Source organism: Canis lupus, chromosome 5 (genome assembly GCF_048164855.1).
Source record: "Canis lupus baileyi chromosome 5, mCanLup2.hap1, whole genome shotgun sequence".
Lineage (NCBI taxonomy): Eukaryota > Metazoa > Chordata > Mammalia > Carnivora > Canidae > Canis > Canis lupus.
The window spans coordinates 79,626,314-79,651,659 of NC_132842.1; the positions used below are offsets into that span (position 1 = coordinate 79,626,314).

Sequence of the window (25,346 nt, forward strand, 5' to 3'; positions counted from 1 at the left end):
TGCATGTCAAAGGTAGGGAGCTGAATGCCAGTGACTAATGGAGCTGAAACTCACAGGCAGGCAAGAGGGAGGCCACATGGCCTCTTGGAGGCCAAGAGAGAAACCTCATGTCCTGACTTTCCCAATCACCAGTCTTGATAGGTCCTAGCTGTTTGCCATTCCTCTCCTGCCTGCCCATGAGACCCCCATCATATATTTTCATATCTCTCTTTAAATAAGCTAGTTACCCAGAGAATTCTGATACCTCCTTATCCCTTCCCCCAACATAAGATCTGGTGCCTGGTGAGGCCCATGACCACTGTTGAATGTTAAATGGAAGAGTGTTCAGGGCAGGACACAACATATGTGAATTCCTAGGGCAGACGCGAAGAAGGGGCAGCCAAGGCGAGCCTCAGAAAGGCTACAGGAACTGGCTGGGGCTTGAAACGAGGATTTGATTTGAACAGCCAGGAAAAAATGGGCTGAATGAGAGCAACGCAGGCAGCAGGAAGTGTGAGGACAGCACAGAAGCTGGAAATATAAACAGTATACTCGGGGGCAGAGAGCAGACCTGTCTGAGCTGGGGATTTCTCAGGGGACGAAGGCAGGCCTGATGGTGAGGGCGCTTGTATGCCAGGTGGTAGAGGTCCACTGTTGTCCAGGGAGGGCTTGGCCTGCGAGTCCCTAGCCCTGAAACTCTGAAATGGCAACAGCAGACCCTTGCTGGCAGGCCCTGAGGAGAGTCTGGCTATGAACCTGAAAAGGATGTGTCCACTAGAGGTGAGCATGGTAGGATGGGGTACAGCACGCAAGGTGTCAGGAGTTCTGGGCTGTTGTTCCACTATGGATCCTGAACAAGCTCCCTCAGGGCTTCCCTTCTAGACTCTGGCCTCCAATTGCATCTATCCTGGTGTGAGGGGGATGTGGGGCAGTTTCAAACACCACTGATAGTGATATCCATTCATTCATTATGCATTCGATCATTCAGTAAGTATTGAGCACCTACCATATACCATGCATTGAGTTAGGCCCTAGAGAGGCAGGGAGGGGTCAATAAGACTTAAGACCATCAAACTTTGGGATCCCTGGGTGGCACAGCGGTTTGGCGCCTGCCTTTGGCCCAGGGCGTGATCCTGGAGATCTGGGATCGAATCCCACATCGGGCTCCCGGTGCATGGAGCCTGCTTCTCCCTCTGCCTATGTCTCTGCCTCTCTCTTTCTCTCTGTGACTATCATAAATAAATAAATAAATTTTAAAAAATAGTTATTCTTAAAAAAAAAAAAAAAAGACCATCGAACTTACCCTGGACACTGAGGGCCACCTACTCAACAGCCTTTCCACCTCCTGCCTTAAGACTTTTTTTCTGGGCAGCCAGGTGTCCGATCATCACTGGCAAGAGCAGTCTCCGCTCTGGGCCCCATCCTTTAGACCCTCATCCAGCCATGCCCATCCCAACGGAGAGAGACTACAAAACCAAGAAGATGTGCCCATCGAAGCCCACACTCTGGATATGTAGCACCCCAATGTTCCCTGTCCAAGCAGCCCCAAGCTCACTTCCAGCCTGCGGGAATGAGCCTCTTCCCTGACCCATTCTCCCTAGGGTACAGCCAGTACCCACATTCCTGGGTTTGAGGAGTAGCCAAGGAGTGGCTGTTTGTGGGAGGGGCAGGCAGAGCTTGGATGCGAGGGCTGGAGTGTCCACACAGCTATGTGCAAGACCCCACGTGGTATAGGATGGAACTGGGAATGAGAGAGAAGGAAGGTGGGCAGCGAGCCAGGAGCCACATCCTGGCATGGAATGCTGATGAGTCAAAGGATTCTAAATTCACAACTGATCTTCCACGTGATTCTCAACGTGTATCTGCCAGGCTGGAAGGCCAGGACATGTTTTGCTTCTTCATGTGGGCTTCATCTCATGTTCTTGCCCTGAGCTCCACAAGTGTTAGGACTGGCTTGTTCCCACCTATAGGGATCTGAGCCTGTCTCCTTGCCAGAGCCTTGCTTTCCCGGACTCCCTTGCAGCCAGGGATGGTCATGTGATGCAGATAGATATATGATCCCAGCAAGGGGGCTTCCAGGGAATCTTTTCCACCCTGACCATGGGGGAAAAGCCCATAAGGAAAGGCTCCTGGAGAGGGTTCCCTTTCTCCCCTTTACTTTCCTGCTTTTGAACATAACTGCTGAAGGATGTGTATGACTGACAGAACTATCTTTGGACCACAGGACAGAGGAGTCCAACATGCTGAGTAATGGAAGGTGGAAAGAGTCTAGGTCCTTGCTGACATCACCGAGCTACTGGGCCAACTCTGGAGCCACCTCCCTTTGGATTTTATGTTTCATGAGTCAACAGTGTCATGATTTGGGCCACCGTGCTGGTCCGTGTCTGATATTTACCACAGTGGCCGACCATCCTAAGGGAAACATACGTTCTCAAGACTAGTGAGAGAAGCCAGCCTGGCTGGAAGACCATCCATCTGTCTGATAACCACCATACCAGCCCATGGGGAAGATTTTCTTACAGGTGAAATCAACCCAGAGGGAATTAAGAATTTTTACCATATCTGCATGCCACTTTTACTATTATAGATTTTTTTAATCATCCATTTTTCTTTGCTTAATGTTTTAAAGGGAAATAGATCACTGCCACCCATTTAAAAATTTGCATTATTGAAAATATTTTTTAAAAAAACTTTTAAAAATGAGATCAAGACTGAAAAAGTGACAAACCAAAAACCAGTCTTTAACTAATGGCTGCCAGAGGAGAGGTGAGTGGGGGGTTGGATGAAGAGTACGCTTATTGTAGCGAGCACTGAATAATGTATAGAATTGTTGAATACCACCCTGTATACTTGAAACTAAAATAATATTCTATGTTAATTATGCTTCAATGAACAAAAAAGACTGAAAAAATAAATAAATACCACTAAGGGCATGTGGTATCCTGGATTGGATTCTGGAGTGGGAAAAGAACATTAGTAGAAAAACCAGCAAATAAAGTCCATACTTTAGTTAATAGTAATTTACCAATATTGGTGTCTTAGTCCTTACAAACGTACCATGGTTTGTAAGATGTGAACACAGGAGAAAGAGGGTGGATACATGGTTCTTAGGTAAGAATTCTGTACTACCTTTGCAACTTTCCTGTCAATCTGAGCTCATGCCAAAATAAAATGGCTATTAAGTAAATAAATTACAGAAGGATCAAATCCTAACTCAGTATTTCAGAGAGTCAAAGGCTCTGAGCTGAGGCCTAGTCTTCCTCTGTTAAAAAGGAAGATAAGCAAATGTTAGAGGAGTACAGTGATTATTACTCAACAAAGAAGGAAATCCTCCCATTTGTGACAACCCAGAGGACGAACCCAGAGGACGTTGTGCTAAGTAAAATAAGCCAGACACGGAATGACAAATAGTGACCAATATCACTCCTGTGTGAAATCCAAAATAGTCACACTCAGCAGAGAGTAGAATGGTGGTTGTCAGGGTCTGGGGCAGGGGGAAGGGAGAAATGAGGAGACGTTGATCAAAGGTCAAAGTTTTAGTTGCTCCAGATGAATGAGTTCTAGAGATCTAATGTATAGTACGGCGACCATAGGTAGCAATACTATATTGGAGACTTGAAATTTCCTAAGGGGATAGATCTTAAAGTAAACTTTCTCAACACACACACACACACACACACACAAATATTAATTGTATAAAAGTGGTGAATTAAGCTATCTAGCATGATCAAGGTGAACTTTTCGCAAGGTATACATACATCAAAATATCAAATATTAAAGTCATGTAATTTTATACATCAAAGATTTTCAATAATGTTATTTAAAAGAAAGGTAAATGTATATATGGACATATACATATATATGGTATGTGTGTATATATGTGTGTGTATATACATATATACTTTCTGTTTGTGAAGCTGTAAGTCACAAAAAAATGGTTTAAATAGAAGTTTAATTAATGGGCTTGATTACTTTATAAGAAACAAGTATTTTAAATTGTACCTCAGTTCTGTTTGTGAACCTGTAAGTCACAAAAAAATGGTTTAAATAGGAGTTTAATTAATGGCCTTATTACTTTATAAGAAACAAGTATTTTAAATTGTACCTCAAAATAAAAAAAGAAAAAGAAAAAGAAAAAGAAAAAGAAAAAGAAAGAGGGGCACCTGGGTGGTTCAGTCTGCCTTTGGCTCAGGTCATGATCTCGGAGTCCTGGGATCGGGTCTCACATCAGGCTTCCTGCAGGAAGGCTACTTCTCCCTCTATGTCTTTGTGTCTCTTTTTAAAAAGAGAAAGAAAAAAAAAAACACCTGGGTGGCTCAGTGGTTGAGCGTCTGCCTTTGGCCCAGGGCATGATCCCGCTTCAGGGATTGAATCCCACATCGGGTTCCCTGTGAGGAGCCTGCTTCTCCCTCTGCCTGTGTCTCTGCCTCTCTCTGTGTGCCTCTCATGAATAAATAAATAAATAAAATCTTTAAAAAAAAAAAGAGTAAAAAGAGAAGAAAGAAAGAAAGAAGAGAGAGAGAGAGAGAGAAAGAAAGAAAGAAAGAAAGAAAGAAAGAAAGAAAGAAAGAAAGAAAGAAAGAAAGAAAGAAAGATTCGATAGCATTAAATTGTGTTCTCAATGGAATAAGGCTTGAAGGGAATAACTTTCTCATGTATGATCCAAGGAGATTTAATGCAAGTTCTCACGCCAGCTAAAGATATCTCACGTACCACTGATGATGTGGGTCTCATCCTCCACTAGAAAATATGAGACCGGGGGCAAATGTAAAGCATTGTTAGTTAAGAAGCAGGCAGAGGTCGTCACCCAAGCCTCTGTGTAAGAGATATGGCAGAGAGCTACAAAACTAGAGCATAAGAACAAAGGGAGAAAATATTAACCCACTCTGCCACTTAGCCTCACCGATTCCAATTAATTGGGCCATTTGATGGTCCAACTAACAAAATGATGTCCAGTTCACTGGGTCAAAGAACCCTTCAAAACATGAACAAGAGATTGCTCAACAGTATCACAATATCCATGGTAACCACAAACCATCTGCCGTGCCCTCCACCCTGGGCCTCCTCTGAAGGTGTCTCCCATCCTTCCCCAAGGCACTTCTGTTTTATTCTGGGTGTCATTAGGAAAGAAGGGACCAGGGATGCCTGGGTGGCTCAGTGGTTGAGCGTCTGCCTTCAGCTCAGGCATGATCCCAGGGTTCATAGGATCAAGTCCCACATTGGGCTCCTCTCAGGGAACCTGCTTCTCTCTCTGCCTGTGTCTTGCCTCTCTCTCTGTGTGTCTCTCATGAATAAATAAATAAAATCTTAAAAAAAAAAAAAAAAAAGGAAAGAAGGGACCATAAACAATCTCCTGGGCCCTTCGGTCTCAAGCTTAGCCTGAAGGCATCACAAGGATACTCCACAGTAAGGGATTCAGGGCTGCCTTCAGTAACATCACCCCATAATTCAGTTCTGTTCAAGAAGCACCAATGCCGGGCCAGCCCCAACCACATCCTGGAAGGACAGACATCTATGGGACATAATGAAGAAGCCTTCATCTGCTGGGAAATTCATGATCTGAAACTCCTCTAAATATCTCTGAACCTGTATTGATATTTAAACCTATGGAAAGACGAGACAGCAGAAAAAGCCAAGTCTGCGATCAAATCCTGGCTCTGCCATTGGTAGCTTGGTGACACTGGCCAAGTTACTTAACCACTCTGAGCCTTGGTTCCTTCCTTTATGAAATGGGGCTAATCATAGTATCAACTGCATAGGATTGAATGATATAAAGTAAGCATGGAAACCATGTAGAGCCAGCCACAGGGTACTATGCCCTAAACAGTATTCATGGTTATTTCTACGAGAATCGAATCCAATCATTTGGTTGTTCCAAACCTGACTAATCAGCAGAATCACCAGAGGAACTTGTTAAAAATAGAAGTGTTTAGGCTCCTACACACCTGAAAAATTCTACATTGGTAGGCCTGGGGCTGGGCTCCATAATATATGCCTCCATTATATACTTTTATTATGCCTAGCCCATTGTAGGCACTCAACAAATATAAGCCCCTTCCCTAGCTGGATATTGCAACAGCTTCCTAACCAGTTGTGTCCATTCTTATCTCTGCCCTTGCAAGGAACCAGTGGGATCTGTGTAAAAGGTGAGATCATGTCACATCACTGCCCAGGATCTTCTACTAGTCTCCACCTCATACAGAATAAAATCGAGGGATCCCTGGGTGGCGCAGCGGTTTAGCGCCTGCCTTTGGCCCAGGGCGCGATCCTGGAGACCCGGGATCGAATCCCACGTCGGGCTCCCGGTGCATGGAGCCTGCTTCTCCCTCTGCCTATGTCTCTGCCTCTCTCTCTCTCTCTGTGACTATCATAAATAAATAAAAATTAAAAAAAAAAAAGAATAAAATCGATAGACAAGCTCAGTGGTTCCTGAAGCTAAGCACACATCAGAAATACCTGGTGAGCTGTGAACAATGCCTATGCCTGGCCAGGCTCCAGACCAACAGAATCAGAATCTCTGGGAGTGGGGCTCAAGCAGGATTGCCAGATAAAATACAGGACACCCAGTTACATTTCAATTTCAGATACACAATGAATAATTCTGCATTCATAAAATTCTAAACATCCACCAAGTACCCAGCACAGTCCCTGGGACCGGGCACACAGCAGAGGACAAGGCAGCAGAGACTCCTACACCCAGAGTCTTTAAATTCTAGTGGAGATGGCAGACAATAAACTGCAAACAGGAACAGCTGGGTGGCTCAGCGGTTGAGACTCTGCCTTGGGCCCAGGGTGTAATCCTGGGGTCTCAGGATCAAATCCCACATCGGGGTCCCTGCATGGAGCTTGCTTTTCTCTCTGCCTATGTCTCCACCTCTTTCTCTGTCTCTCATGAATAAATAAATAAAATCTTTTTCTTTTTTTTAAGTAACTGCAAACAGAGAAAGAAATTAATTCCAGAGTGGTTAACTACGACCATTAAAATAGAACGGGAATGGAAACTGGTGTGATCCCCTGTGCTCAGAACGGTACCTGGCACATAGCAGGTGTTCAGTAAATATGTGTCCAATGACTGAATGTGCTGGGTGGTCAGGGAAGACCCACAGACACCACCCTGAGTGGACACCGTAATGCAAAGCTGGAAACAGAGTGCCAGGCACAGGAACCTCAAATGCAAAGGCCCCGAGTGTGGCCCACACTTGGCGTTAGACAAGCTAAAGGAAGAATCAGAGCCAGCGCGACTAGCAATGTCCTAGCAGTGGCGCAAGGTGGAACCTGGCAGGGCCCCTCTCCGGCCCTGAGGTCTTGCTGCTTCCTGCAAGGCAAAGGCCCACACACCGCGTTTCGCGCCCCGGTTGGGCTGTCACTTCCTGATGCCGGCACCCCTGTTGCAGGGTGGCGGCAGGGAGAGCCGGATTGGGGCGTTCAGCAAGCGAGCCTGGGCCCGGAAGGCCAGCCCCCGCGCCCGGGAAGGTCTGCGCAGGCGGCGGGACCTGCTGGGCGGGGGGCGGGGCCGAGCTGGAGGGGCGGGGCGGAGGCCGAGCTGGAGGGGCGGGGCCGAGCTGGAGGGGCGGGGCGGGGGCCGAGCTGGAGGGGCGGGGCCAAGCTGGAGGGGCGGGGCGGGGCGGCCGGGAGCGCAGGCTGGAGAATAGGCCGGGTGGGCCCGAGGGGGCGGGGCCGGGGCGGGGCCTGGGGCGGGGGCGGGGCCAGGCGGGGCTGAGGGGCGGGGCTTGGGGCGGGCCGGAGGGCGGGGTGGGAGGAGGCGGAGCCTCCGCTGCTGCAGCCGCCGCCGCCACCGCCGCCAGGTAAGGAGCAGGGGTTCAAATGGGACGAGGGCGGAGTTCGTCCACGCTGGCGCCACTCCCCGCCGCTGGCCTCACTAGGGTTGCTCCCGCAAGGCCCGACCCGACCCGGCGGGCCTTTGCCCCCCACCCTGCCCTCCGCCCCGTGGGCGCCGAGCCTCCCGAGGAGGGGCCGCCCGCGACTCCCAGCGCTGACTGCCGGGAGTCCAGGCTGCCTGGTTGTTGCTTGGTTGTTGCTTTCAGGGCTGAAAATACCTTTAGAAATTACGTAGGGCGGCAGGTGGGGAAACTGAGGCCGGGCGGAGCTCCCAGGCATCTCCTGCCTCCCAGCTTGCGGCTCTGAACCCGGGAAGGTCGCCCAGCACCTCCCGTGATAAGTGAGGACGCAGCTCTGATCCGGGGAGACCAAGGAACTTGCCCAAGGTTACACAGGGTCACTGCGCTTTCTCTTGTCACACGAGGCCCCTCCAGGGACCGGTGGGGAAGGCCTCCGGCACCCCTCATCCCCTCTCTCCTCGCCCCTACCGCCCTGTGAGCTCATCGCACACATTCGAACTGGGAACTCCAAAAGAGGGCTGGGAATTCCTTCTGGAAGGGAGCTCAGGCCCCTAGTTAGGTGGGGCCGTGTTTCCCACCCTGCCACCTGTTGGTAGGGTGAGAAAAGAATTACTGTTACTGACTTTGGGGGGGATTTAACAGCGAGGTAAACAGGCTCAGAGAGACGACCTCCCCAAGAGAGCACCCCTAGGAAGGAGAACATTTTAAGAACCTGGGTTACCTGACTCCAGAACCTGACCCAGGGCCTAGCACAGAGGCAAAGGAGGCTTTCACGGTGCTCTTTCTCTGCTCTGCCCTGGAGTCAGAGTTAGGAGCACAGCTAGATTCTGGGTCTTGGCCTAGAGACCACTGCCTAACACAAAGTAGGAGTTAACATGTTCTCTTTTCCCTGACTCAGTATTCATTTCACTGAAGAAAACACGAAACTCCTTTAAGCTTTAGGGGGCATCTGTTCATTCATTAGACAAGTGTTAATTGAGCACCTACTGTGTGCCAGTGGGTGCACTGTTTACTGAAAATACAGTAGTGAACAAGACAAGTGTTGCCCTTGGGGAGTACAGTAGGAAGAGTAGAACAAAACAGTGCCCTCCATTCAGGGGGTGGAGGGGTGGGGAGGGCTGGGCAGAGAACACAGACCACTGGAATCTTATTAACTGTGACATATGTGAAGAGGGCAGGGAGAGAATGAACATCAAAGCCTCATGGGCCTTGTTCGAGTTGCCCAGCCACCATGAGTGTGCTCCCTGACTCCCCAGGGATTGGGTGGGGAGACCTAGGTGGGTAGAGGATGGTCCAAAGGAAGCCCGAAACTAACCTCAGAGTCTGGAAACCTGGCATTGCCACTTCATAGCTGTGTGACCTTGGATATGTCGTATCGCCTCTGTGGGCCTCTGTTTCATTAGCGTTCAATGGGGGTCATAAAAGTACATGGCATTGATGATACCATGTCAGAATGCTTCTTAAATGGTAAAGCGTGATCCAAAGTGTGGCCTATAGCAGAGGCCTTGGCAAATCAGAGATGTAAGCAAGGGTGTATTTATTTAGAGGCTCCAGCGACCCTGTTGGTAACCTGTTACCGCTCTCAGTAGAGAAATATAAGAGGTAGAGGTGGAGGTGGCTGAGTTCCAAGCAAGAAGGCTGAGGCTCCCTGCCAGGCTCAAGAAACGGAATGTTTGCCACACAGCATTTCAGCCTCCACAGCCGTTGCTGTCACATGTGCAATAGCAGACTGATGTAGGCTCAGGTCCTAGCTTAGTGACCTCCTGAGTCATCTTGGACAAGCCACGTGACCTCTCTGTGCCCTCAGTTTCCTCATTTGTAAAATAGTGTCTCTAAGGTTGTCATGAGGATGAAAGTAGCTGAAGCCACAAAGGCCCTATGTCTGACACTCCGGGAGCCTCTTTTGCTTTTTGACTGAAGGCCCAGGAGCAATCGGACGGCCACCGTTGAGTAAGTAGGTTACTGTAGCCCAGCCTGGGAAGCTGGTGAAGGTTGGAGTCTAGAGAATTTCCCATGAGCCCGAAGCCATGTCTCCCCGCACTGGTGCTACCGGGCTGCAGAGGCAGGACCAGCTATTTGGGCCAGTACATGTGACACCTGAGAAATGTCAGTAGGTGACTTATCACCATGTCCTTTATGGCCTGTGTGTTTTGTAAACATTGCTGTACATTATAATCCAGGGCTGCAGAATGATGAGGGGCTCACTGCCTGGAATGTGTTCTAGCAGGCCGAAGGGAGCTGAAGGAAGGAGGGGGGGCCAGTCCACTTTTTTACTTAGCCACCCTCCACATGGACAGTCAGACCAATTCAGTTGTACCACCCTCTGCTCAAAATTCTGCTGTGGCTTCCTGCGTTTTTTAGGACAAAGAACAAATCCATTAACATGGTCCATAAGACCCCGTGCAGCCTGGCCTGTACCTCCAGCCACATCTCAGACCACTTTATTAGTAGCCGTCTGTGCTTGTGGCATGCTGGGCCTTAGCACATGCTCTTCTAGAACACCGTTCCTCCCTTATCTCCCTTTTCCCAGGTTAACACTTCCTCATCCTTCCTTATCCTTCAGATCTGAGCGCAACCCCACACTACAAGATAGCCCCAGATGTGTGGGAGGTTTGGTTCAGGAGGGAGTTGTGTCCTCATTTGGGGGCTAATTTCTGCCTATACCCTCTATGCCACCCCAACTCTAACCCTCCTGACTTCCAGGACTGGACTGAGTTTGCTGAGAGGTGCTCAGTAATGAAACCTACGTCCAGGAGTATCTCTTGAGCAAAGAGCAAATATGGGAACCTCGCTTTGTATAAAACTGTTTTGTCTTTCTTCAAAAATATAAGGCTGAGGGGTTTGTGGGTGACTCAGTCGATTAAACGTCTGACTTTGGCTCAGCTCATGATCTCGGGGTCCTGGGATCCAGCCCCGAGTCAGGTTCGGTTTTCAGCAGGGACACTGCTTCTCCTTCTACCTCTGCCCCTCCCCTCCCTTGTGTGCACACGTGCTCTCTCTCAAATATGTGTGTGTGTGTGTGTGTGTGTGTGTGTGAATATGTAAGCTGAGGCGGGAAGGCAGGATGAAAAAAATATATAAGGCTGAAGTCATTTTGCAGTTGTGGGGGTAGGTGTTCACTTGTTCATTCCTTCGTTCATTCATGTGACACACAGGGATCGAGCCCCTGCTCTGCCAGGGTACATTAAGGAAAGTCACATAGGCACTGCCCTGGTGAAGGTTTTTCTAGAGACACAGAGACCACAGACCAGTAAACCCGTGGCCCACTGTGTGGTGGTAGCAAATTTGATAAGAAAGCCACGCAGGGTCTGCTGGGAGGGAGGAGACGCAGGGCCTGCTCTTTCTGCTGGCGAGCCTGGGGGAAGCACTGATGTCCTGGGCCTTAACTTCCCTCCCAGGTGGGGAGACTGGCACTTAGGCCAGGCAGGTGAGGGGCTGCGCAGATGAAGCCCAGGGGCTTCAGAGGCAAGAGGCCCCAGGTCAGCTGACCAAATCCAGGGTGGCCCATGGTGGTCCCTGGGCCCCTTTAGTAAAGTGGAGAACTCGGGGTTTGAAGTCACATAGGCCTGTGGGCTGCATCCTGGCCCTGCCAGCCGTGTGGCCTTCACCTCCCCTAGCCTCAGTTTTCCCATCTGTAAAATAGGGACAGTGACTGTTTCTTCCTCATGAGGTTGTCGTGAGGCTGGAATGGGCTCCTGAGAATAAACCCACAGGAAACCTCTGGCCACCTCGGATTTTGTTATGAAACTGTGCTTTCGATAAAAGGACACCATTTGGCATGAGGACCCACCGGGAGGTCAGCAGAATTGAGGTCAGAGGTGGAAACCCCAGTGCGGGCAGGAAGCAGCAGGTGGTATGGTTTGACTGAGGCCTGGCTGGAAGAAAATGACCCTGGGAAGGCAGGTTAGGTCCGTCCCAGAGGTGCTTGGGGCAGGCTGAGAAGTGGGGGGTTAGCCTGTGGACAGGTGGGCGCGAGTGAGATTCGTCTGAGCTGGTGGCTTTTTTGAGACCCCCTGGGCCTCCTCAGGCCAGCAGCTCGGCCAGAGACCCGTGTGGCATCGTAGAGGAGATGGCTGCGGCGGGCCAAGACCCAGGTGCCTTCCATCTGGGTGACCTTGACTTCATTTCTCAGGGCCTCTCTGTCCTCTTATAAATGGGGGATAATAGCACCTACCCTGGAGGACTGTTGGGAGGAAAAGAAATGATGGATGGAAAGGAGAGGCCGGTGGCTAACATCTACCAAGCGTTCACTGTTATAATGTTTAAAAATTTAACTGTGAAAAAATAACACAGAATTTACTGGCACGCCTGGCCCGGCTCGGTCGGTGAGAGCGTGTGACTCTTGATCTCGGGGTTGGGAGTTTGAGCCCCACGTGGGGAGGAGTACTTACCTGAAAATATTGTTTTAAAAAAATAACACAATATTCACCATCTTAACCATCATTAAGTGTGTAGGTCAGTAGTGTTAAGCGTGTTCACATCACTGTGCAGCCCATCTCCAGAACCTTTCCACTTGCAAATCGGAAACTCCGTGTCCATTAAACAACTTCCTGTTTCGCCCTCTCCCAGGCCCCTGACACCCACCGTTCTGCTTTGTGTCTCTATCATGTTGACTCCTCTAGGTACCTCCCGGAAGTGGAATCACACACAGTATTTGTCTTTCTGTGACTGGCTGATTTCACTTAGCGCAATGTCCACAAGGTTCATCCATGTGGTACTATGTCAGAATTTCCTTCCTTTTCTAAAAGCTGGATAATATTCCATCATATGGATATATTGCCTTTTTGTTGTTCATCCATTCATCCACTGACGGACACTTGGGTTGCTTCCACCTTCTAGCTATTGTGAACAATGCTGCTGTGAACATGGGTGCACAACAAATATCTTTCTGAGACCCTGCTTTCATTTCTTTTGGATGGATAATACCTAAAAGTGGTACTGCTGGATTATTTACTGCTATCATTTGAATGTGGGGCGTTGAGGATCCCCACCGTGTTTTGTCTTGCCCACCAGAGTAAGAGAAGTCCCTGGGGGCCTATGGGGCAGTTTGAAAACCAGTGGATCAACTGGGACCTTTGCCATGTCCCCTCCACCTCTGTCCTCAACAGATGTGCCTCACGTTATGTCTTAGCTATTCCCAAGTAGAAACCACCGTTCATTCAACAGATGTTTCTGAGTGCCTGCTGGGCTGGCATAACGGCAGAAAGAGGTGGCCAGTAAGCAACAGGTGTAACCAAGGAAATGATCTAGTATGTCAGACAGTGATTCGTGCAGGAGACCAAGCAAAGCATCCAGGGAAGGGGGATTGGGAGGAAAGGCAGGGGCAGGGTGGTCTCATGAGCTGAGATTTGGGCAGAGACAAGAAGGAGGTAAGGGAGCTGGTCATGTGGTTGAGGGCAAGAAGAGCATTCTGGGCAGAGGGAACAGACAGTGCAAACGCCTTGAGGTGAAAGCATGCCTGGTGGTCTCTAGCAGCAGCAAGGAGGAAGGTGCAGCTGGGATAGAGCAAGTGAAGGGAGGACAGCAGTGAACAAGGACAGAGAGGCCAGGGGACAGATTGCATATGACGCAGTTACCACTGGAAGAACTGTGACTCTGGGAAGGGAGTCAGTGGAGGTTTGGAGCAAAGAAGGGACATGATCTGATTTCCGAGTGGAAATGGAGCTCTCTGGCCACAGCGTGGTGGATGGGATGGGGAGAGCAGATGGAGCAGGAGACTGGTGGGGGAGGAATGGAGTGGCCATAATGTGCACAGAATGTCACACAACCTGAGCGCCCATCCCTGTCACCCCACTTCACCACCTGCCCATCGTCCAGGCTGCTGAAGCGTCATGGGACAGGGACTCTCCCGTATGCCAACATCCCTTTCTTCTTCTGGTCTGTAGGGGGACTGTCCGAAAGCCTCTGGATTCTTCTGTGTTGGAACTGTTGCCATGGAGACCTCCTGAGTGCTCCATGTACCACTGGCTTCCGATTTAACTACCAGAGAGAGGTATAGAATGAATGAGTTTCTCTCCTAAAATGCTGGAGGGGGGTGGGGTGAGGGAGTGAACTGGGACTGCCTAGAGTCCTCCCTTCTAGGACCATCTCAAGGTTGTGTGTCTGGGTACACGTTTGTGTGTGTCTGAACTTTGAACTACCATCTTCAGAGTTTCTGGCCTAAGAACAATGCCATAGCTATTTGTTGTGAAGGATGCTTTTCTTTCTCCTCGGCTCCAGAACATCTAGTCCCCAGCCCTCCCATAACACTGTCGTTCTCCCGCTGTGATGCTTATTTCACTGTACAGCAGGCTCATCTAAAAACTCAACTGTACGGGTGCCCAGGTGGCTCAGTCAGTTGGGTGTCTGACTCTTGATTTCAGCTCAGGTCATGATCTCAGGGTTGTGAGATCCAGCCCCGCATTGGTCTCTGGGCTGGGCATTGAGTCTGCTTGCAATTCTCCCTCTCCCTCTGCCCTTCAAAAGAAAGAAAGAGGGATCCCTGGGTGGCGCAGTGGTTTGGCGCCTGCCTTTGGCCCAGGGCGCGATCCTGGAGACCCGGGATCGAATCCCACGTCGGGCTCCCGGTGCATGGAGCCTGCTTCTCCCTCTGCCTGTGTCTCTGCCTCTCTCTCTCTCTGTGTGACTATAATAAATAAATAAATAAATAAATAAATAAATAAATAAATAAATAAATAAAAAGAGGGAGAGAGAGGAAGGAAGGAAGGAAGGAAGGAAGGGAAAAGAAAAGAAGAGAGAAAGAGAGAGAAAGGAGGGAGGGAAAGAAAAGAAAAGAAAAAAGAAAAGAACCAAACTCAATTCTAACCAGTTCACCAGAAAAAGAAGGAAAAAGAAAGAAAGAGAACCCCTGTCCCCACCTGCCCCATGCACGGACATACACATCAAATTTGACTTTGACCTTCACTGGCTGCTCCAAGAGGTAAAAAGCATAACAGATTGGTGTGTAAGAAACACAAAAGAAGTTCATTATTGCACGTGACCCCCTAAAGGCTCAGGTCCTGGAGCTTTAAGGATGAGTTAAAGGACGTTCCAGGATGGCATTGATCATATTTGTTTTTTCCTCAACGCTGACTTTGGGATTTTTCATCTCATTGAGGAGAAATCCCGCTGCGTTGTTCATGGTGTTACTTAACAAATATGGTTGAGCACCTGCTGTGGATGCTTGCAGAGCTGAGGACAGGTGTGGAGTGGCTCTCTCCCCTCACTACTGACAATAATGGCTCGGCCAGCATTTCCTTTGGCTGTAGGTAAGAGAGCTGGCTCGGTGAAACTCATAATCATAGACCAGCATGCCACGGCCCACTCCAGTGTAACGCCTGTCCGTCCTGGGCCTGGGCTTAGCAGTCCAGCCATGGGTGAGCGTTGGCCCTGCTGGTTCTCACCATGCGTATGTCCTCTCCCTGCCAGTTGGTGCTCTTCTGGGACAAATACAGGCCTTTCTCAGAGTTCCTTGGAGTCTCCACAGCATCTAGACAGGGACAGACCCCTGGTAGCTACTGTGTCCATCAGTGACCTCCTTGGCCCTGGGTGCTGCTGGACCAGCTCTCTGTGCAATAGGTGGCCCCAAGACATGGAGTCACCACTGGTCTTTTTCTTATTTATTTATTATTTATTTATTTATTTATTTATGTATTTATGTATTTATGTATTTATTTATTTATGATTTTATTTATTTATTCATGAGAGACACAGGCAGAGGGAGAAGCAGGCTCCCCTCGGGGAGCCGGATGCAGGACTCAATTCCAGGACCCCAGGATCACGCCCTGAGCCAAAGGCAGATGCTCAACCACTGAGCCACCCAGGTGTCCCTCTCACACCCTCTTGAAATCAGTTTACCCTCTCAGACATATTTGAGAATCTCAGCTCAACTTAGACCAGATCCTGATCCCAAATCAGTCCAGGGGGTAGAGTCCCCTGCTGACCAGTGTACACACTTTAGGTGATAGATCTCCCAGCCCCACAGCTGCATCCACACTCCCTCAGTTGGAAGTGGTTTGGGGGCGCAGCCCATCCAAGGAGACAACCCGCAGGTTTGGAACCAAGGACTCCTCCATCACACCTTCACAGATAGATGGGGATTGCCTTAGCCTGTCATGCTACCCCTTGTCCATTTTGTTGATTATAAAGACTTGTTTGTTGGTCAGTGGAATGGGATTTAACTGTGACCTCAGCCCCACAGGCTTGGTGGTCCACACGAGGCCAGGGCTCTCTGAGATAAGGCACTCCTCTTCTGGGGATTGAGAGCAAAATTGTTTTAATTTAATTTTTTTTCATTATGAAAGCACTAATGTGCTCAGGTTGGCATATATTAAAAATACAGAAAAATAGGAAAGAAAAAAAACAATTACTTCTAGTCCCACAGCTCCACCCCCCAGAGGCAACGATCATTAACATTTGGAGAGATTTCCTTGTGATCTTTTTGTTCCGTGAAACTTTTTTTAAAAAAACATACCTGGAATCGGGGCACCTGGGTGGCTCAGTCAACTAAATATCTGCCTTCGGCTCAGGTCCTGATCCAGGGTCCTGGAATTGAGCCCCACATTGGGCTCCCTGCTCAGTGGGGAGTCTGCTTTTCCCTCTCCTTCTGCCCCTCCTTCACTCGTGTTCTCTCTCTCTCTCAAATAAATAAAATATTAAGAAATAATAAAAATAACAATCTCTAAAAAAATATTAAAGAGGCAGAAAATAATATTCTGGTTCTTTGGCATGGAAAGTGGCCATTAGGGTGAAACTCAGATATTTGAAGTTTTGGGAGACTCTGGGCAATTCCAGATGCTTGGCCCCTGCCCCATCTCCCTCCCTCATCTGATGGTCAATCAAAGTTATAAGAACAGGAGTGCCTGTGGGAAGAGAATCAGCAAGAAAATCTAGCCCTTCCTCAAGCCTAAAACCTAGTTCATTCATTCATTCCAGTAACAGACATCTTTTTTTAATTATTAAAGATTTTTTTAATTTATTCTTTTGAGAGAGAGAGAGAAAATAAGCAAGAGCAGGAGCAGGAGAGAAGGGCTGAGAGAGAGGGAGAAGCAGACTCCCCACTGAGTGGGGATGCCAACTTGGGACTTGATCCCTGGACCCCAAGCTCATGAGCTGTGCCAAAGGCAGACACTTAACCAACTGAGCCACCCAGGCGCCCTGGTAACAGACGTCTTCTGAGCATTCACCCCGTGGCAGGTGAGTGCTTGGGGCACCAGGAACAGAGAGGAAGGAGATGGGGTGCCTGGTGGCTACTGCCAGGCTAACCACCGAGCTGGGCGCTATAACCACATCTCAGGTTATGAAGAGTGAGAAAAAACAGGAATATTAAATGAGACAACCTATGCCAAGTGCCCAGGCTATGCTCAGTGGGTACCGCAGCCTGCAGCCCTGCTGAGAAAAGGATCCCAAATAGGGCAAGCTGCTGGGGCCAAGCCCCAGAGAAGTGTAAGTAGTAGGGAGGCTCCCCTGAACCTGGGGCTAGCCCATCTCTCTCTCCTCCTGCAGATCCCACACCCTATGGACCCATAGGCTGGTTTTTCTGGTTTGCTCCCCCCAGGGCAATTTGCATATTCCTCCAAGAACCTTCAAGAAGCTGAACAGCCTGTTTTCAGACACAGAGACGGGAGGCCCACAACTATTTCCTGAAATCTGGGTAAGTGTTACTTAAGGTTTCTTTTTCTTCAAATCCTTGCCATTATTTAAAATCATCTTGTTTTAAATCTTTGCATATTGTCTGTCTCCCGCACTGGAATATACCTCCATGGCGGGGGGCTGCTGTCTGTTGTGTCTCCCGCTGTGTCCACGGCGTGTAGGATGATGCCTGGCAGCACGTAGGTGCCCATGGGCATTTATTAAATGGACTCGTTCATTTGGGGTGAGGTGGACTTTTATTTTTCATTTCTCTAGAACTTAAGAAAAGTTCTTTAAAATTCTGTAGAGACATCCTGCTGCTTTTTTGAAAGCTTTCTATCTTAAAGTAATTATAGTCTCACAGGCAGTTGCAAAATTAGTCCCAAGAGGTCCCACAAACCCTTACTCAGCTTCCCCATGGCTGCTGCCTTTACAATTAAGGTCTGACACCAGGGATCCCTCCTGGGTGGCTCAGCGGTTTAGTGCCTGTCTTTGGCCCAGGGTGTGATCCTGGAGACCCAAGATCGAGTCCCATGTCGGGCTCCCTGCATGGAGCCTGCTTCTCCCTCTGCCTGTGTCTCTGCCTCTCTCTCCCTATGTCTATCATGAATAAATAAAAAAATCTTTAAAAATAAAAATAAAGTCTGACACCAGAGCTGGAACAACTTGGTTCTGCATGGTGCCCCCCAGCAGCTTCCCCACCCGCTCATTTCTTCCCTCCCACCCCTCCATGCCCACCCACTTGTCCAAGCCCTGGCTACACTAAGCATCTTCATGGTTCTTCAAAAGCATCTTGTCTCTTCTGCCTCTGGAAGTTGGCACATGCTGTCCCCTGAGCCCAGAACACGCTCTTCCTACCACCCCACCCCTGACGGTGGCACCTTAGAAGCCAGCTCTGGGTTGTAGGCCTGTTTGTTTCCCTCCATCTATGTTTCTCACCCCACCTCACCCCCGGCCCCATCCCAGTGCTTATCCTCCTGGTTTGTCATCATCTGTTTACTTGTCTGTCTCTACCACGGCACAGTTTCTTCTACGGAATGCCCTCTCCCACCCAACCACAGGGCTGCCCCCCTTGTTTCCTGCGGACCTCTGCTGGTACCTCGCATTGTAACTGCCAATTGTTGTCACCCCCTCCTACCCGACACTTCATATCCCCTCACCCTGATTGTTTTCCCAGATGCCTACTTCCTGACCAACTTGTTAAGGGCGTGGATCCTACCATCAGACCTGAGTATGAATCTTGGTTCCACCACTAACTAGCTATGTAGTCTTGGGCATGTTACTTAGATTATTATTATGTATTGCTGTGTTGGTTTTTTTTTTTTTTAGATGTTTGTTTGTTTATTTATTTATTTATTTATTTTGGAGAATGAGAGAGCATGACTAGGGGGAAGGGCAGAGGGAGAGGGAATCTCAACTAGAATCTGTACTAAGCGCATAGCCCAACATGGAGCTCAGTCTCAGGACCCTGTCTCCCACCAGGATGTAAGCAGCGAATTTGTCAGTTTATCACCTGATCTGCCCCAAGACCCAGACAGGGCATCACATGTCATTTTCCCCTATTCATTTATCTAGCATAAGTTATTGAATGCCTGTAATATTCCAAGGCCTGTTCAGAGAGCTGGGGGCATAATAGTTAAAAAAAAAAAAAAAAAAAACCAACCAAGGGCCTCCCTTAAGAAGCTTATATTCTATTCGTATATACAGGTAAACAAATACTTTAAATATATATCATTTTTCCCCACCCCTAAATATATATTATTTAAGGTGGGAATAAGTATTAGGAAAATAGAACAGGGTACTGGGATAGAGGAGTACTTTAGCCTGGGAAATCAGGGAGGGCATTTCAGAGGAAGTAACATTCAGGCTGAAGCAGAGTGATGTGAAGGTCGGAGGAAGAGTGTCCCAGGCAGAGGAGACAGCAGGAGGACAGACCAACTGGTATATATATATATTTTTTTAAAGATTTTATTTATTTATTCATGAGACATAGAGAGAGAGAGAGATTGAGAGAGGCAGAGACACAAGCAGAGGGAGAAGCAGGCTCCATGCAGGGAGCCCGACGTGGGACTCAATCCCAGGTCTCCAGGATCAGGCCCTGGGCTGAAGGCGGCACTAAACCGCTGAGCCACCTGGGCAGCCCCCAACTGGTATGTTTGAAAGCCCAGCAACAGCCAGTGTGGCCATAGCATAGTGGGCAGGCCGGGTTTGGGGGCATGAGATGGAGTTTAAAGGCAGGCAGGGGCCATCCTTAGGGGATTGGTGTTTGTCCTGTGGTGAGGGGAAGCCTTTGGAAGCTGTTAAGCAGGTGAGTGACATGATTGGTATACATGACAAAAAGGCCACTCCAGCTGCTATGTAGAGAATGGATTATGGGATATCGAGGGTGTATTTTGTTGAACAAATGAACCAATTTGCCCTGATCGCAGCGTTTTGTGCACTAAGCACATTCCTTCTCCCCTGTGGATAGAGACAGGCCACCTCGTTTCTCTGATTAAAAGGCTATTTATTCTTTAAAAAAAAAAAAAGATTTTATGTATTTATTCATGAGAGACAGAGAGAGAGAGGCAGAGACATAGGCAGAGGGAGAAGCAAGCTCCCTGCAGGATTCGATCCCGAGACCCTGGGATCACAACCTGAGCCCAAGGCAGACACTCAACCACTGAGCCACCGAGGTGCCCTGAAGCTATTTATTCTTGAATTAAGAAGTAACCTGGGGCTCTCTAGGTACCAACACAATAAAATTCCATCTTGGGCACCTCTGGGTGGTAGGCACAATTACTGCAGCCTCCAAATGGCATGCAGAATGGATTAAATGTAGAAATCACTAAGCCTGCCAACATCATGACTGGGTGCTGCCCTTGGTGCTATCCTGCGTTTGTGACTCGTTGCCATCCCCTTCATTCACCAACAGGGTCTGGGCTGATCCTGTAGAGCCAGGGAAATCTGCAGATCTCAAACGTGGGCTCCTGGAGCAACCTTTGGAGGCCAGTCTTGCTGGGTGACACCGGCCAAGGTCTTAACCTCTCTGGGCCTCGCTTCCTCCATCTGAAACAAGGGAATGAGGATCCCTGTGCATATGTAGAGAAAAGAGCCCAGGGGTCAGAGCCAAAGTCTGGTTTGGCTTTCATCACTTGCTTACTGTATGACTTTGGGAAAAGCACTTGGCCTCTCCGAGTTTGTTTCTCAACTATAGGAGGGAATCATAACGGCTCCCATCCTACTCAACCCTGTGAGAATTAATTGCATTGGAAAGTGCTTCCTAAACTGTTACACGATGTACAGATGTTGGTTTGTTGCCTTTAACTACTTCGGGGTTACTTTGCAAAGCTCATGAAATATTAGTCGTGCACAGACTTTTAAATGAGTCCTCTGTAGAAGTAATATATTGAGGACAAAAGTTTTTATTGCTCAGCCAGATGAGAATGAATTTATGGAAGAAATTCAGCACAGACTGTGGTTATTAGACTTGAAGTCTCTTGGGAACGCGATGAGTGTTTAAGCAGAGGTAGCAGCCAAGAGCTCTGGCTTTCGCCTCCACTCTGCCATTTGCTGGCTGTGACTCGGGCCCAGTTACTTTTCCCCTGAGCCTGCTCCCTGTTTGCAGACTGGACATTATGGTAGTGCCGGGCTCGTGGAGTCAGCTGGGACGGGGCACGTTAACACCGCAGCCGCAGGCCTGGCTGCCAGCCACAGGCACGATAATGTTAGCTCTTGCCAGTGTCTGTGTGCCTCTGCTGTGTGCCAGGCACTGTGCTGAGCACTTCATTGATTTGTTTGTTGATTTTTTTTTAATTTTTATTTATTTATGATAGTCACACACACAGAGAGAGAGAGAGAGAGAGAGGCAGAGACATAGGCAGAGGGAGAAGCAGGCTCCATGCACCGGGAGCCCGATGTGGGATTCGATCCGGGGTCTCCAGGATCGCACCCTGGGCCAAAGGCAGGCGCTAAACCACTGCGCCACCCAGGGATCCCTGTTTGTTGATTTTTTAATGCATTTATTGCTTTAACAAACGTTGTTGTGGTATGAGCCCTGTGCCAGGCTTTGTTCCAAGGGCCTTACGAATACTAACCCACACAGCTATGTCGCTTTCTGCTAACACAGCTCCTCCAGGCAGATAACTGCTAATAGGCCCCATTTGCAGGTGAAGAAATGTAAGCGCAGAAAGGTTGAATTGCCCAAGGCTCCATATCTATCAGATGGAGGTGCTTGGATTCATGCCCAGGTCTGTCTGGTCCTGAGTCTGCATTCATATCCACAATGCCCTGGAGTCAAGGCAGGTTCCCTTCCTGGTACCCACTCCCGGGACCCTTCCTGCCCCTTGGATACCTGCCTTGGTTTCATGTGTCTCCTCCTCTGCCTTCCCTGCTTCCTCTTCTGGAAGGAAAGAATAAAGGGAGAGGGAAAAGGAGACCTCCCTCCACTTCCTTCTCGCCTTCCTTCCTTTCATGGAAGTGTAACATGCATATAGTACACAAATCCTAGGCCTACAGCTTGATGAATTTTTAAATAAATTTGTAACCATATAATCACCACTGGGTGATATATTTACAGAACATTTCCATCATCCAGAAGCCTCACTGTGCGCCTTCTGAGCCAGTACTCACTACCTTCCATCGGCAGTCTCTCTCCTGTCTTCTTCCACCCTAAATTGGTTCGACCTGTTCTTCAAGCTCATATGAACACAGTTCCACAAATAAGTACGCCTGCTTATCATTGTCTGTGATGTTCACCCATGTTGTTCTGGTTAGCCAGACTTCATTCCTTTTCGTTGCTTTGTGATATTCCATGGTCTGAATATGGCACAGTTATTCCATTCCACTGTGGATGAACATGCGGCTTGCTTCCTGTTTGGGACTATTGTGAATGAAGCTTCTGTGAGTGTTCATGTACATGCCCTCCGGTGGACCTAAGCCCTCGTTTCTCAGGAGTAGAATTGCTGGAGTGTAGGAAAGACATATATTTAGTGTTAGTGGGAAATGTCAAACCATATTCCAAAGGTTGTACCACGAATACTCCCACCAGCAGCATGTGGACCTTCTATGTGTCCGTGTCCCTTACCTGAGCAACACTTAGTATTGTCAGCCTTTTAATTTTAGCCGTTCTGACAAGTAAATAGCAGTGTCTCATTGGAGCTTTATTTCTCGGATGACTATTGGCTTGTTGGCCATTGGGTATCTTTTATGAAGTACCTGTTTGAGTGTTTTGCCCATTTTTAAATTTGACTCATTTTTTTTTCTTCATGACTTATAGGGGTTGTTTATACACTATAGGTATAAATCCTTTGTTGATACACACATTGAAAATATCTGCCCCCAGTCCATGGGCTCTCTTGAAAATGATGCTTTACAGTTCTTAATCTGAATAAAGGCTCCTTTATCAGCCTCTTCTTTCATGATTGGTAGCTACTGTGTCCCATTTGAGTAACTTTTACCTGCCCCCTGGTTGCATTTTTCACAGATTTTTTTTCCCACAGGGCTGGGTGTGGCCACAGGGGACAGGTCCAGCCAGAGACTGCCTCCCATGGCTGAGCCAGCTGTGGAAGGGGAGCCGCACCTGCCCACGGGCCGGGAGCTGGCCGAGGCCAACCGCTTTGCCTATGCCGCCCTCTGTGGCATCTCCCTGTCCCAGCTATTTCCAGAACCTGAGCAAAGGTGAGTGCTTCTGTCTCACAGAGGGAATGTCATGGCTTCTTCAGGGAGGCAGCTATTGACAGCCAAGCCACCTACCCTGGGTATCACCAGCAAAGAGGAGAAAATCATTGTCCTTGCCTTTAAGAAGCTCACAATCTGGGGGATAAGATGTACATCATTTCATACTCACTCATTTATACCTACACCAAGCATTTTCTGACACCTACTAAATCATGCCTGGCATGATTTAGAGTACAGGGAAGGTATACATGAATGAGATGAATAGGACACAGTCTAATGGGAGAAAAGGTATGTGCCAGGCCCTGTGAGTACTTGAGCCTGGGAGGCAGAGAGGGAGTCTCAGAGGAGGTGATACTCCTCTCAGGGGAAGTTTATTCATGCATGCAACACGCATTTGTTGAGCACCTACTCTGTGCTAGAGGTAGTGCTAGGCCCTGTGGAGAAGACAAACAAGGCCTGGCTCCTGCCCTAATTTAGGGGCACAATCTGGGGTAAGGCACCCAAATAACTGATTACCATTATACCAGACAGATGGGGTAAGTGCCTGGATGGGTTTAAACCAGGTGTCACAGGAACAAAAGATTGACAGGGTGAATAATAGTGTTAGGATCTGACATGCTGCTGTCCAGCAGGCTTGTGTTGAAATCAGACATTTGGTGTCAGAATAGCTGAGTGGTTAAGAGCTGAGGCTCTGGCCTCCTGAGTCCTTCAAGGAGTCGTGGGGGAGAGAGTTTCGAGGCAGGAGGAAGCCCACAGGAAGGCTGATACAGTTGTCTGGGGAACCAGGGCAATGACCGGGAGGTGGAGGGGCGCACAGGTGAGACAGACTTTCCTTGGAGTTGACTCTCAATGGAGTCGAATCCAGGACAGGTCGGATGCTGTGGATGGAGCAGAGGGAGGAACTAATAACTGTGGCCCCAAACCTCTAGGTGGTGGGCAAGGATAGAAGGACAGAAATATCATCACGGAAACCAAGCAACAGATGGGAGCAGGAAATGACAGGAAGTTTTTACATCCGTAGTATTTTCTAGACTTCCTCCCAGAAGGTTCCCCCATGAGTAAACTTCCCCATGCCTTAGGTCTTAGCTGGGTTTTTATTTGTTCTATTTGTTTTTTATCTTCGTCTCTCCCCTGGGACTAAATACTTGAGCATGTTTATCTTCTTGGGAGTCACCTCCAGGAAGCCTTCCTGGACCCTCCTCATGCCCCAGACCAGAGTGTTTCTCCAGCCATATGTTCAGCGACCCAGCCCTGCAACCACCACGCTGCCCTGCAGCTCTTCCCACACCCACCATCCATCCAGTTTGGGCACCTGGAGGGCAGGAGCTGCCTTGTTCACCTGTGAGTTTCCAGAGCTTCCTGGACAGCTGGGTGTACCTGACAAGCCAGCATATAGTGAGGGGGAAGATGTTTGTGTTCTTTGTTCCCATAAACAGATGTTTATGAGCCGTCGCTGTGTTCCAGGCCTGCACTGGGCACCACCTAGGAGGGCACGTAGAGAAGCTAGTTACTGTCCTGTGTGTCCCCCCAGCCCCCCCCCCCCCCCGCCCACACACACACACCCAGGGACCGCTCTAAGCACCTGTGTCTTCACTTGGCCGAAAGCATGTGCCCTGGGGTGTTTCCTTCCTGAAAGTTTCCCTTTCAGAATGCCGATTCAGAATGCACATGGTCAATCTCAGTTTTCTTAGGCCCAAAACACATTCTAAAAACAATTCCCATCATTTTAGAACCCAGATACACCATTGGTTTCAGTAATCTTTAGAAGACAGCTTTTTGTCCCACATGGGACATACAAGCCAGCCTTTTTTTTTTTTTTAATATATTTCTTATCTAAGCCGTAAACATCACCGATGCTGTTCCCTGTAATTAACTCTGTTTACGAAATATGGAGAAATTATGGGGTGGAGTGGAGGACAGCAGATGTTTTCTGTGCAGGGCCAGGTACTTTAGGCTCTCGGACCACGTAGCTTCTATGGTAGGTAGTTTCCCAGCTCTGCTGTCATAGGCTGCAAGCAGCTGGAGACAAGATGTAGAGGATGGAATCAGCTGTGTTCCAATAAAACTTTATTTACAAAAGCAGGCTGCAGGCCAGCTCTGGCCCCCATGGCTCGTCCGCCAGTCCCTGGTGAGTAGGAGGAGACTTGGACACAGTGTGAGAAACCCTGGATTTCGGGTGAGGTTTGCTCCTTGCCAGCCGTGAGACCCTTGATTTAACCTCTGCGGCCAGGTGCTCCATCA

At 48.7% G+C, this 25,346-nt stretch overlaps 1 protein-coding gene and 1 long non-coding RNA gene across 5 annotated transcripts in view; one reads left to right on the plus strand and one right to left on the minus strand.

Moving 5' to 3' along the window:
* The first annotated feature begins 7,717 nt into the window (after positions 1–7,717).
* TMCO4 (transmembrane and coiled-coil domains 4) overlaps positions 7,718–25,346 on the plus strand; it is a 90,918-nt gene continuing 73,289 nt past the window's right edge. Inside the window, exons 1-4 of one of the 3 annotated variants that reach the window (XM_072828064.1) lie at positions 7,718–7,784; positions 13,724–13,830; positions 17,322–17,469; positions 22,928–23,105. In XM_072828064.1, the coding sequence (XP_072684165.1) occupies positions 22,975–23,105 (131 nt within the window). In that variant the 5' untranslated portion in view covers positions 7,718–7,784; positions 13,724–13,830; positions 17,322–17,469; positions 22,928–22,974. The remainder of the gene's footprint in view (positions 7,785–13,723; positions 13,831–17,321; positions 17,470–22,927; positions 23,106–25,346) is intronic. The other 2 variants (XM_072828063.1, XM_072828066.1) reach the window with 2 other exon arrangements.
* On the minus strand, positions 21,430–24,802 carry LOC140634305 (uncharacterized). Of its 2 annotated transcripts, none has more exons than XR_012031824.1 (3): positions 24,688–24,802; positions 24,445–24,587; positions 21,430–22,390 (listed from the first exon to the last, which is right to left on the minus strand). It is a non-coding gene; the product is annotated as an uncharacterized lncRNA (long non-coding RNA). The 2 variants fall into 2 exon arrangements; XR_012031825.1 differs by having other exon boundaries at positions 24,418–24,587.